The 13,054-nt window shown below is 40.8% G+C and overlaps 1 protein-coding gene across 13 annotated transcripts in view; it reads left to right on the top strand.

Annotated features, from left to right (window-relative positions):
• Positions 1 to 13,054, top strand: part of HDAC9 (histone deacetylase 9) — a 686,372-nt gene that overhangs the window by 390,447 nt on the left and 282,871 nt on the right. For 9 of the 13 annotated variants that reach the window (XM_037890577.2, XM_043541102.1, XM_043541108.1 and 6 more), the window contains 2 exons: positions 11,242 to 11,483; positions 12,526 to 12,676. In XM_037890577.2, coding sequence (XP_037746505.2) covers positions 11,242 to 11,483; positions 12,526 to 12,676 — 393 coding nt within the window. Of the gene's footprint in view, positions 1 to 11,241; positions 11,484 to 12,525; positions 12,689 to 13,054 lie in introns of all 13 variants that reach the window. The other 4 variants (XM_043541104.1, XM_037890578.2, XM_043541109.1 and 1 more) reach the window with 2 other exon arrangements.

Genomic DNA, 13,054 nt, shown 5'->3' with positions numbered 1-13,054 from the left:
TAATATCAAAATCATCTCAGCTCTGCATCTTGAGCCCTGTATAATTTTTCCATTGGTTGTTTGTCCCCATCATCCCACTCCACTCCTAAAACTGCAGCTCTTCATCGTACCAAGCCTCATGCTGCCTGCTCATTGTGCTTTCCCCCCTTCTTCTGAGCCCCTGTAGTCAGCTGACCCTCCGCTTTGGCTCAGCTATAGTGTCTTGAGTCTCTTGCCCTTGGGTCCCCTACAGGAGCCGCCCTTTCCTGAGCAATCTTATTATTCACAGCAGGAGTTCAAGTCATTCCTGGGGTCTTTTTTGAGTCCAATTTACAGTCCCCTAGAATCTATCCCCTGGTGGCATTTCCCAGAACCCACCACAGGTTGCTGGCTAGAAGCAGCTCTCCAGGGCCTTCGCTCAGATTGAGTTTATTGTGTTAGATTGCCCCAAACAGGGTGGTTGAAGGAAAAGTTTTTAGTAACTGCCTTTGAGCTGCCCTTGCTACCGAATATCACAAGCAGTCCTTGGCAGCCTCTCTACTCCTAGGAAAACTGCCCCCCGGCACCCCTTCTGTGACTAATCTCGCCCTTCTAAACTCCACTTCTCCAGGTAAAGCATGTTCTGCAGGTGTGCCTAACTGGTGCTGCCTGACTGCAGGAGGCCTTTCCATCAGTCATCCCCTTTCATTTCCCCCTTCAGTCTACCCCTAAATTTTCCTGTCCCTTTATCCACTCACCTCATTTGCTTCAACAATGCGTTCGTCTTCCCTGTGTCAACTACACTACCAGACACACACAAAAATATGGAACTGGCATGGCATGTGTCTGCTATCATCGTGGTCTCTTTGCATTTATGTTGTATCCCTTTGTGTTCTAGTAGTACCCAAAATATTCTAGGTATGGCATGTGTACACATGCGTGCGCACACCCACTCCTTTCCCCCCACCTCCCCACACACACAGTCCCTGGCCTGAATAGCATGCAGTCTAAGAAAACAAGGAACATATTAAAGGTAGAGGAAGAGAGAGATAAAATATACAATGAAATATATCATTTTTTACTAATAAATATAAACAGCAATTAACAACCTTGTATGTACAGGATCTTTACTCTTTGGGTAGCAGTTCAGGTTTCAATATGTATCTCATTACCAGTTTATCCAGTCCCCCATTGCAAAAGACTTCTAAAGAGATATTATTATCTTCCTTTCGGGATTTTTGTTTCTCCTCTGTAGGAAGGTTCAGTTCAGTGCCTCCCCTTTTCTGTTTCTGTGATTAGAAACCATGTTTAGCCCCCTGCTTGTCAAAGACCAGGGTGTTCCAAAAACATTGATTAAAGGCATTGAAATAATCAAGTGTCTTTTTTTTAATTTCCTGGGTATAATGGCTTCTCAAGAGGTTGTGAGCTCAGTGAGTTGTGGCACATTAAGTTACACTATGCAATGTGATAAAACCTGGGCATTCTCATATCTCAACAACTTACATGTAGCTGTAGAAATTCAAAAGGCTGAGGCTTTCTAAGTATGCCTTTAGAAATGTAAATTCTAGGGTCTTTGGTTTTTATATACTTTTTCTAGATTATGTTATCTGCTGTCCTCTGACAGGTTTGCACTGAGTTGACTGCCTGACATAGCCCTCACTCATATTTTCATGGGCAATGGGTAGCCCATGTTTGAGCTTTATTTGTGGACAGTTTACTTGCACATGTCTGCCTACTGTATGAGCTGCATTTGGTAGCAAATGGTATTAGGGGACACAGCTACCAGCCCACTCAAGTGATACTTCTTTTGGGATCTCAGCGATAGGAGAAAATTCTTGGCCCCTTTCCTATGCTTTTGTGATTTGATGGAAACTGGTTTTATCCCCACTGCGGGAGATTGGTCAACTGATAGAAAGCCATTATAGCCACCAGCCTTCCTACAGTCTCCAGCGCAAGAGAATGGTGGAGTGAGGAGGAGGAGTCAGAACATAGTGCGCTCTGGCTAAGTTTTATTGGCAGACAGTCCCTTGGGCGTGTTGGCAGCTAGCACTGGTTACAGGAGCCCTGAGAGCCATCAGAGCCAGGTGGCAGAATCAGGGATCCGTAATCAGCTATGTAACCCTCCCGCACCCCTGTCTCCCACAACCATCCCTTTGTTTTCCGAGCCTATTCAGAGTAAACCAGGGAATCTGGCCCATGATATTTTAACTATTCAATCTCAGTGACTGGGAGTAAAAATGACCTTTTAGGAATTACGTTACACTCATTGACAGTTTCAAAGTGGTGTTTGCTAAAATCCTTCTTTGTTAGATTTTGAACAAAAGTCATTGAGAGTTTTTTTGCCTTCTTTGATTACATGCAGTAGTTTGAGATGGGAACCGCAGGATTGCTGAAATCACAGTCTAGGTTTTTATTTTTTTGAAAGAAAGGAGGATGGGGAAAGCATGTGGCCAGTGTATGACAGCTATCCTTTACTTTTTGCAAATATGACAGGATATGTGCGTGCATGTCTGAACACCAAGGATTCATTCAGATCAGTGTTTGTGGCTGCGTATATACATAGACACACAGCCAGTGATATGCTCCTGTCTAATTCACACTTTAGAACTCTGTTGCTTATGTCACATGGATTGAAAACTGGCTACATGATCTTAAACAAGGGTATTGATAAACTGTATTGAGTTGGGGATACATGTGTATTGAGTGCTGCAGACAATGGTGTCACATTAGATCCAGTCTTCAGTAATGATCAAGAAAAGACAGGAAAACAGGGCTACTGTGTCTGGTCATTGCATGGGGGACATAAGGGTTGAGGAATGCTTGAATAAAGTAAACTGAGAGGAGATCTGATAACAGTCTTCAAATATGTTAAGGGTCATTATAAAGAGGACTGCAATCAGTTGTTCCCCAGGTTCACTGGAGGTAGGACAAGAAGTAACGGGCTTAATCTGTAGCAAGGGAGATTTAAGTTAGATATTAGGAAAAGCTTTGTAAGGATAGGTAAGCACTGAAATAGACTTCCAGGGAGGTGGTGGAATCCTTGTCATTGGAGGTTTTTAAGAACAGGTTGGACAAACACCTCTCAGGGATGGTCTAGATTTACTTGGTTCTGCCTCAGCGAAAGGGGCTGGATTAGATGACTTTTCAAAGTCCGTTCCAGTCCTACATTTCTAGGATTCTATTATTCCATTTGCATTCTCACCTTCCCTTTCTTGCATACATATGCAGTGGTCAGGCACAATCTGGCCAGGTAGATACAGATATGGCGTGTCTACACATAGCATTTATAGTGTGTGTATATTATATTATCATTAATTAGTTGTCACCATGGGTGTAGCATGGACATTGGAGCTGTGAAGGAAGTTCAAAGGTTGGGGAGAGAGTCTGCATTTTAAAATATATCTACATTTATCTTTGGCATATTTTTATCTTGCTGGCAGGAGAAGTATCTAGAATTAAGACCATTCAGATTCCCTGTAAGAAAAGGGCAGTTTCTGAAAAATGAACAGTCCCATATGTCAGCAGGTGTAGAGAATCTGTGGGTAAGAACAGTACTGGCAGAAGCATAAATAGAGCAACATGGAAATCCAAATATAGCCCAGGTCTGACTTTGATAACATATCATCATGGTTTTGGTTTTAACAGATTTTGAATTTGTTTCAGATTTTAATGTAACATCTTGTGTTCATTTGCCTGTAATCCTCTGACCCCTGCTAGTTAACAGCAAGATGTTGGCTTGATGTTTGCAAGAAAACTGGAAAGCTTATAAATGGAGCTTTTTGCTAAGTACTCACTAGTGAAGTAATAGCAAACACTACAACATTTAAGAACTTCTTGGGTATTACAAATTATGTGGAATTCATGTTTGTATTATGGTTTGTTATGACTGTTTAACTCAAAAACATATTTGCAGAGAAAGAGTCTGAATTTAGTAAATCAATATAATACAGTCTTTGATTTTTAAAACAGCCAGCCAGCTAGCTTTTATTTCAGTGTTGGTATTTCAAGGCCTCTCACTGATATTTTAGAAGTTTGTGGTTGTCTGAGCTTCCTTTTCAGGCCCTTGGGAAATAAGAGAATGGTAAATCAAAGCCCAGAACGCTGTTTGCATTTATTTTACTTCTCATTTATGACATGTATGCAAATGCTTAAAAGAAAGAGAGAAAAGGTATAATCATGGTAAGATCCCTTATGAAGAACAAGGGGGGAATACATTTCTAGTCCAATCTATTACTCTACTCCTGGGTACTGTAACATTAGATGAGTGTCTCATCAGGTTTGGTAATTCATTTATATTTCCAGTTCACAATGGTCCTTTAAGAGTGATCTAAGTATAAATTTATGTTCTGGAAGAAAATAACTGTTGTTTAATTTCTTGTGCTTTCCCTTCCAGGCCAATACAAAGGAGGAGAGAATTTCAAAGGCACAAATGGGCACCTAACTCCCATTGAAAGTCATTGTGCCATTTATGCTTTGAAAATCTCCCTGTGTGTATACTATCGTTTTTTCTACACTTCCATTTTTTCTTTGATGTCCAGAGGACAGACTATGATAGAGAAAATGTAATTCATGTAAACTGCTTAGAGAAAATATTACAGTGAAATCTGTTAAGTGACCACTCCATGATCTACAGCGCAAGTGCCTTCACTTGCCAGTTGTGATGGTAGGGAATCATTCCTACTGGTCATACATTTTGTAAAACCCTTTTTTACAAAACCTAAATTTTAGTCCTAAATGAGGATGCTGGTGTCCCTGGAAGGATAATTAAAATGAGATTCTCTCCAGGCCGTCTTGACTCGTGTCATTCTGGTACTAGTGGCTAAGGTCTTGGGGCCAGATTCTCAGCTGGGGTAAATCAGCTTTGCTCCATTGAAGCTGAGAATCTGGTCCTGGGCATCCCTTTCAATTTGACATATCTCATTGCTCATGGACTGTCTGGCTTTATGTATTCAATACTTTTAAAAATCAAAACTTCTAGCCCCCTTCGGCAATGTATGGGTCCAATCCTGAGAGTCATTGAACACAAATAGCTCCTTCTGAAGCGAATGACAGTTGTGAGCACTCAGCTTCTCTCAGGAACATGTCCAAAATGATGAATTATTGTGTAACTATTTCACATTGGACCATTTCAATAATTTTCTTGCCAGACTCCATGTTTCCTCTATCCCTGGCTGTTCAAAACCATGTTGCTCTCTTAATTTTCCAGTATTCTCACTACTGACACATCACTCCATTATTTGTTTATTTACATTGGCTGCGTGGTCCTGCCACACCACTTTATCCGCATGCCAGAACTGCTCTTAGATTACAGGGTATGCAATGTTCCTGTAATTCTGTTGCCCAACAGGGAGAAATTTCTTCCTCAACTGGCTCTGAGCTCCTGACCTCCTCTCCCTATATTCTGTCTCTGGATGATTGCAAAGATCTCCCTGCATGGGCAGATCTTCTTCAGCCTGCACCCTCTCCCAGTGGCCTTGCCTCACCCTACTTCTCTTACTCAGTCCCCACATGCCTGTCCTGCACTGTCCCATAGTTCTACCAACTCCCACTTGTGGCCCACTACTTCTATACCTTCCCCCACTGTTCCCCTATATCTCATTTCTGCAACCCCCTAGCACTCCATTTCTCCAACCCTTCCACACACTGCTTCAGGACATCACAGCACTGGGGGAATTCCATGCCCCAAAATTAAAAATTCTGCACACAATATTTTAAATTCTGTATATTTTATTTGTTAAAATAACACTACATAATCACACCAGTTTCAATTATTTTGGAACTTTATTTCAAAATACTTGTCAGAAAGTATGTCTGTAACAATACAGACAACAAAAGAGATTCCCCCAGGAGTAGAGCATTAAAGAAAACCATATGACAACCCAGTTCCTGTTTATCTTTATGCTTTTGTTGGGCACCTCAGTCTGGATGTGTCACATGTGCCAGCTGGGCACATCTTGGGGGAAAACTCTGCCCCTCCAGTCTCAGACGTTCCCCAGAACTCAACCATGGGGAGCCCACGCAGCTCAGACACCCACACCCCCAACCCACCAGAGCCCTGCTGTGTCATGCCCCCCAGCCCAGACACCCATCCCCCTACACTCTAGAGCCCAGGGATCCAGAGAAAGAAACAGCCTGATGCTGGGTCCCAGGCTTGTATGGAGTTTCCTGCACGCTGCCTCCTTCCTTCAGGACATGCTGGGAACTACAGCTCCCGGGAACCCTCCAGCTCCCCTTCCCCTCCTTTTTCCCCCCGGGCAGTGTCCTTTATTTGTGAGCTGGAGAACTGGGCTCTGCTGGGTCCAGTGGCCCCTAGTGGTGGCCAGCAACTCTGCAGCACCAATTCTGCAGGGGAAAAATAAAGTTCTGCACAGAATATTAATTCTGCATGAATTCTGCATTCCGCAGTGGTGCAGAAATCCCTGAGGAGAAAACACCCCCAGCCTTTACCTCAGTGATTCCTCCCGACTCCTGGATTTTCTGCACGTAAATCCCAAAGTTCAGGGGTTAAAGTAAGAAGTAAGTTCAAAGCATTGTAACTGATTTTTTTAAGCTTTCCCACCACACCACACTCTTACCATTTTAAACTAATTTCTGTGGGTTCTCCAGCACTTTGGTTATGGACATGTGATGATTTGTTGCTGGTCAACCGATCCTTTCTATTTCCACATTGAAAAATATTAATTTTGTACATTAATTTCTCCTCTACTTTTGACTCTTAATTTAAGACTTCTATCTTCTCTGAATGTTCGTAACTCTTTATTATGTTCTAGTTTGTTTTTGTTTTCATTTTATGAAGTGAAGATAATGCTTGTGGATGGTGCTGCACAACTTAGTAATAATTTCAAGATTTACTTGTTTTGGAGAATATAATTAAAAAGAGTAGCACTAACATTTTCCCAATGATGCCCTATAGAAAGGATTGTCTATTTTTTATACCTTGTGTCTCAAAGTTGGGCTGACACTTTGAATAGTTTGTGTCCCTTTCTTTGAAGTTTGTTTCTTTGGGATTTTAATAAATCTTACAAGTTTTCAGAAATCCTCCTTTACCTTTTAACATTAAAATTGCTAGCTTTAGGAAAAGGACGGTTACCTGTTGTCTTTCACATATTCCCTGTTGCAATGTGTCATTTAATTTTAGCTCACCAACTTCTGCAGCCCTCCTTCTCCCCACAGAAGAAGAGCCACTCCTCCAAACTCTAAAATGCTTCAGCTACCCTCTCCCCGGCAAAAAAACTTGACCTGATCTTAGCTTCTTTAACCTGTCTGCCACCCGTTCCCATCTGAACAACTCAACCTGCTGCCCAGGAAATTCAGTGATGAAGGGGTTAACTTGAATTTCTACACTGCCAATGAATGCACTTACACAGTTCCTCTAGCCTCAGAACTGTAAATGCATCAAACAGGTTACGGTAAGCAAACCTATTAGAATTCTTCATTAAATTTCAAATAAAGAATAGCAGACAAATGGTAACCTGATCAGCAGATTACAGCATCTCTTGTGAAAGTTCCTGTATTTAAAAATGACATAATTGTGTACCAAGGAAGGTAATTGACAAAGGATGGGACGATTGTCCCTTTTGTGAGAAAATGGTGGTCAATGCCACTGATTGATATTTTTTCCTGATGTTTTCTTACAAAAATGGTGAGTAAGACCCTGATCTTTGAATAGGCCAGTCAGCGGAAATTTAAACTATGAGTCACTGGAAACAGCTTGAAATGGCATCCTTCAACAAAGGAGCTGTGCTCCTCCACTGATGCCCATGTGTAAGAGTGGCTTCAAGAACCAAAGCCTCAGTCAGTTAAAATCAGACCGTCTGTATTGTTATACATGGATATGCAAGCTCCACGTGGACCATACTGTTTTGCAGGTGTTGCTAATATTTGCCTTAGTGTTTCAAAAACATTGCCATAAGGCCCATATACTGAATGCAGCCTGTATAGAGACCCTTTTGTGACCCTTGTGCTGTTATATTTTAAGATTAAGGCAAAAGAAGTTCTTAAGGGAAAAAAATATACTTGTTTTTGCAACTTGCTGAGTGTTTGTTCCTCTAACATTTTGGCATAGTTCCTGAATCGCTGGAGCTTAGAGTAACATCTTTAGTTGTCTCATCAGCAGACAGCAGGATGTCAAAGCTTACTGTTTTCTTTATGCTCATCCTCCCACTGCTTCAGCCAATGATTTTGATAAGTCCTCAGATGGGAGACCTGAACCCATTGTTTCTTGGGATGTTTAAAAATTCCCACTCCTAGTTCAGCTGTGCACATGTTGCAAACACTGAAAATTAAGACACCTTGTGTGCACTTGAAAAACACACGTGTTCTACTGTGATGTGGCTGTGCATAACACATGAAGTGTGATCAGAATAAACATTTTTGTGCCTTCTTTGATCTTTCTAAAATGAAAATGGTGGGGGGAAAGGAACCTCAACCATAATATGTCAAAGCTCTTATACACTCTGACTTTGACTTTGAACTCCATTATTCCACTTTTACATTGATTGGCTCCCTCTATGTCATCCTCATGAATTGGTAGGAAATAACCATAATGAAAATGGCCCAGGACTGTACAACAGCCAGCACCATAGCAGTCTGTTTAATTAATGGTTTTATGTACATTTTGTTCAGAATCATTTCTGAGGTTTTGGTTGATGAGGTTAGCTGTTACCAGGGATGCGGTCTCAGTACAGTGGTTGCCATTAAAAAGTCAATATCACTGTACCAATAGTTACTGCACAGTAGTATCTGAGATAACACAATTGCTACCAATACTTTTGACAGGAAATATCTGCATTGTCTCCAGGATCATGCGAATTTATAGGAAAATATTGACTCTTTAACAATGACCACTGTAAATATTGTATACTGATTTACACAGTCTCTATTTCTGAATACCCACTCGTTGATTTTCTCCCCACTAGTGAGGGTGGTAAGTTGAACTTGCTGAAATGGAGCTACCAGTATGCAGCTAATATTAGAGCTGTGTGAATTCTTTGCAGCAAGAATTTGAATCCCTTCAAAGTGAGCGTGAGTTTCAGGTTTGCTACATTTTGCTGATTGAGAGAGGGAAGTTTCCATTGTTAGAAAATCTATTCACTTTCTCACCCTAACCAGATAGGGGTTTTCTGGGGATAGAGAGGTGGGATGCTTCTGGGAGGTACGATTTATAACCAGTCTTGAATCACCAGGCAAACATGCAGGGGTTGGTTTGTAGCCAGTGCCTGCAAACCAAACTGCAGGGTTCAGTTTGCAAACACTATTGCAAACTGAACCCCGCAGGGTTTCCACAGCTCTAGTTACTATTATTGCTCCTGGTGAGGCTTATTATCCTGTCACAGAAGATGTAAGAAAATCCATCTCTCCACTTTAAACATCATAAGCCTTTGTCACCTACAACACAATTAATGTTAAAAATAGAACAGTGCCTATGATAAGATTGTGACTTGCAGGCGATGAGCCATTGTCCAAGTAACAGGGTCTTATCTGGAGGGCCAGTCAACCTACACAGAACTGTCAGTTTGCTGATTGCCATTTCTCTCTGAGTTTGATGAAATATTCATGTCTCTGCTCTGCTCTCTGGAAGCACTATTGATTTCTTGTATAAACGCTGCTATATTTAGTCTAGACAAATGGAATGTGGATTGCAGCTGAATAATTTGGATGAAAGGCTGGGTTCTTGACTGCTGCTTTCTCTTGGTCTGGGGCAATTATTTATAATCAAGAGTAGTTTTTGTAAGTTAAGGGTGATTTTTTACAATTTAGTGATTAGTCTCAGAACAAAAGCAAGCAGTTAGGCATAATCATTCTGTTGGGATAGCAGGTTAAGAAGTCAAATTATACTTTGAGGTTTACAAGCACTGTTTCAAGGAGTAAAACTAAATGTTTGATGTTACCAGTTTATTGACAGAAAGAGAATATAATAAAAAGGGAAAGATTTGGTGTCTCATGTCTTGTTTTAAAAAAAAAAGTTTATTTTTTATTTCGCATATGTCAGATGCCAGAGTATACCCAACAGATTTTAGCATATGCTTAGAACTCAGCTGAAGATGTTGGCTGTGAGTTTTAGCTGTCACAGCCAGCATGCTACTACTATGTGTTGGAATGTTTCTACTGTATTCTGTCCTCTTCTTTGTTTTGAACCGAGGGAACAATAAAAGTAAATAAAACATGAGAGAAAATATGTATAGAAGTATGTGCAGCTCGTCATTTTGAGACACTGTATTTATATCCACTAAATTTTTTTTCAGTAGAAATAGTTGCAGTGAACTAGTGTGTTTGTGTATAATTCCCCTTTAGTGAATCAAAATGCTGCTCAGACTCTGCTCAGTGAGAACTGCTCAGACCCTATACTGCTAACTACCAATGGAGATTCTCTTTTAGCACAAGTGGTGGGTGCTTCTGTCTTTTTGGAACAGATAGATCTGTGTTCTACTCCCCTCAGTTGGTATGAAAACCCAAATGGCTCTGCTGTGTAGCATAGTGAAAATCATTAAGTTTGTATATATCCTTGGATTGAATTCAGGGAATGAAAGATCAAGGGATTCTTCATTACCTGGTTCAATGTTGTGTTAGCAGTTTATTCCATTACTGAGGATGAATTAAAACAGTCTTTTTAGCAAGATCTTTTCATTCTATGATGAGTAATGCATTGTATGTGCCACATTCTATCTCCTATAAGCATGTGAGTGTTCATTATTTAAAACTTTAAAAATTTATTTTTCCCAGTATTGTCCCATATAATCCTGTGTGTCTTCCTCTGTGCATAGCACATTTATGGCTCTCACTGCATAATGCAGAATATCTGTAAGGGTGTAAAATCGTATGCAGTCAGTCTGAATGTAAGCTTTCTCCACTGAAAATAAGAACTCTTACAACTCCAGGGCTTTCAACTTATTCCAAACACCACAAGTATACTAAATGTGTATTGTTACACAACACTGCATACCCAGTAATATCTCATCAATTAAACTAAATAATGCTAAGTTAGCAAACTGGCAAGTTCTGACCTGTTGTGCAATGTTTTGTAGGAGCTGGGGTTCTCATTATTCCTCGGGGAGATTTCTTTAAAAAATGGGAGGAAAGTAATAGGATGGTGTGTGAATGTGTTAGATTGCTAGTGGAAATGACTAGATTTTACATATGGCTTACAATGACAGGCATTTTGCTAACTTGATAGATTGAAGGAATTTGGGGTGAAATTAAATTATTTCTCCCCAATATGCAGCATAAATTCATTTTTATCTGCATTCATTCATATATTTTCCTTTTGTTGTTGTTATTTTATAGTGGATGTAAAGTCAGAGGTTCCTGTGGGATTGGAGCCCATCACACCACTGGACTTGCGAACAGATCTCAGGATGATGGTTCCCATGGTGGACCCAATTATGCGTGAAAAGCAGCTCCAGCAGGAGCTACTTCTGATCCAGCAGCAGCAGCAAATTCAGAAGCAACTTCTGATTGCGGAGTTTCAGAAACAGCATGAAAACTTGACCCGACAACACCAGGCCCAGCTCCAGGAGCACATAAAGGTAGCAAAATCTTTCATTTATCTTGGGGCTCCTCCACAGTAAGCTAAATATTCTCAGCTGAATACTGGAAAGGGTGTGCTCCTCTCCTGGAAGTTTTACTGTGATTTAAAGATGTAGTTTGAGTGATTATTGTTGTCCATGTGCATAGTATAGAGAAGTGATGGAAACCCACACTGGATTTGATGGTGATAACATTTGGCTATTAAAAAAAGATTGTCAAGCATAATTGGTAGAGGCTATTGCAGTGTTGTACTATACAGGCAGAAAATCAAGGCACTCTGAATTAGAATAGAATACTCTGTCTCATTCAGATGAGACCTTCTCAGTCAATCAAAGTCCACATTTTTAACCAAATTTTCAGTCAGGCCTCCATATGGCTGCCTTTTTTGTAGGAGCGATTTTGATCTGCCTAGTAAATGTGGCTGGTTTGTTTTTTTTTTTGCACCTGCTTGAGTCTGTGTCCGCAAATCACATAGACAGGCCTCCTGCCTTTTGATATTTGCAAAAATGGGGACAGGTGCTGCAAATTTGGCACTTTGCCCTTCTCCAGGCTACCTCACAGAATATGAAAGAAACTGACTTATGGGATTAAACCTGTCATGGAAGAAACACTGAAGTAGATTTTTTGACTGAGAGATTATGGTCTTGTTTTTTTTCTTTTTCTTTCTGAAATATCTTAGACTGCTGCTCTGCTAATGTGGTGAGCCCTTCTATGATGCGACTGACAAATCCAGTTGAGAATAGCATCTCGAGTCTGATGCTGCATTGGTAGAGAGTGACAATAATGTGCAGGTTATACCCACATTTGGCAAAAGAAAAAGAAGCAAAACCAATGCAGCTAGCTACTTTGTGATATTAGAGCTGATTTTAGTGGCAGCTGATAACACAGTATTCTACTTGAAAGAATAGAAAAGTGGGTTACGGAGTAATATGAGCACAGATGAAAGCTCTTATATCAGCTATTGAAGTGGGTTATTTTGGCCAACACTGACCTGGACAGCGGTGCAGACTGCATTTGCTCATGTCTTTTATTCTTTGCAAGTTACAACAGGAACTCCTTGCCATTAAACAACAGCAAGAACTCCTTGAAAAGGAGCAGAAACTGGAGCAGCAGAGGCAAGAGCAGGAACTAGAGAGACATCGCAGGGAACAGCAACTTCCTCCCCTCAGAGGCAAAGAGAGAGGCCGAGAAAGTAAGAGCCACGGTACCAGGACTCAGGATAAAAAGATTATATGTCCTTCCCCCGCCCCCTGCAATGGGTAATGGCCAGGAGCAAGGCTAATAAGTGTGGTCCTATTCAACGTTTAATATTCAGCCACAGGAGTAAGTGGTGTGCCTGCAAAATGCAGATTCACCTGTTACACCGGCTCAGCCACACTGTTAGTTTATGCAGATGTGGGGGGTTGCACCATGGTTGTATATCTTCCTCTCAGATACCTAACTTGCCTTTTTAAAAATATAATGTTATGTAGTTTGAAAGCACAAAGCTTCGTTTGAGATCTTCTATCTCAGATAGTTTCTTTATTACCTCATGCGGAGTGCACTACCAAAGAGCAGGGTGCTTGCTGGC

The sequence above is a fragment of the Chelonia mydas genome, chromosome 2 (genome assembly GCF_015237465.2).
Source record: "Chelonia mydas isolate rCheMyd1 chromosome 2, rCheMyd1.pri.v2, whole genome shotgun sequence".
In the NCBI taxonomy this organism is placed as follows: Eukaryota; Metazoa; Chordata; order Testudines; family Cheloniidae; genus Chelonia; species Chelonia mydas.
This window is presented reverse-complemented; position numbering and strand designations above follow the sequence as displayed.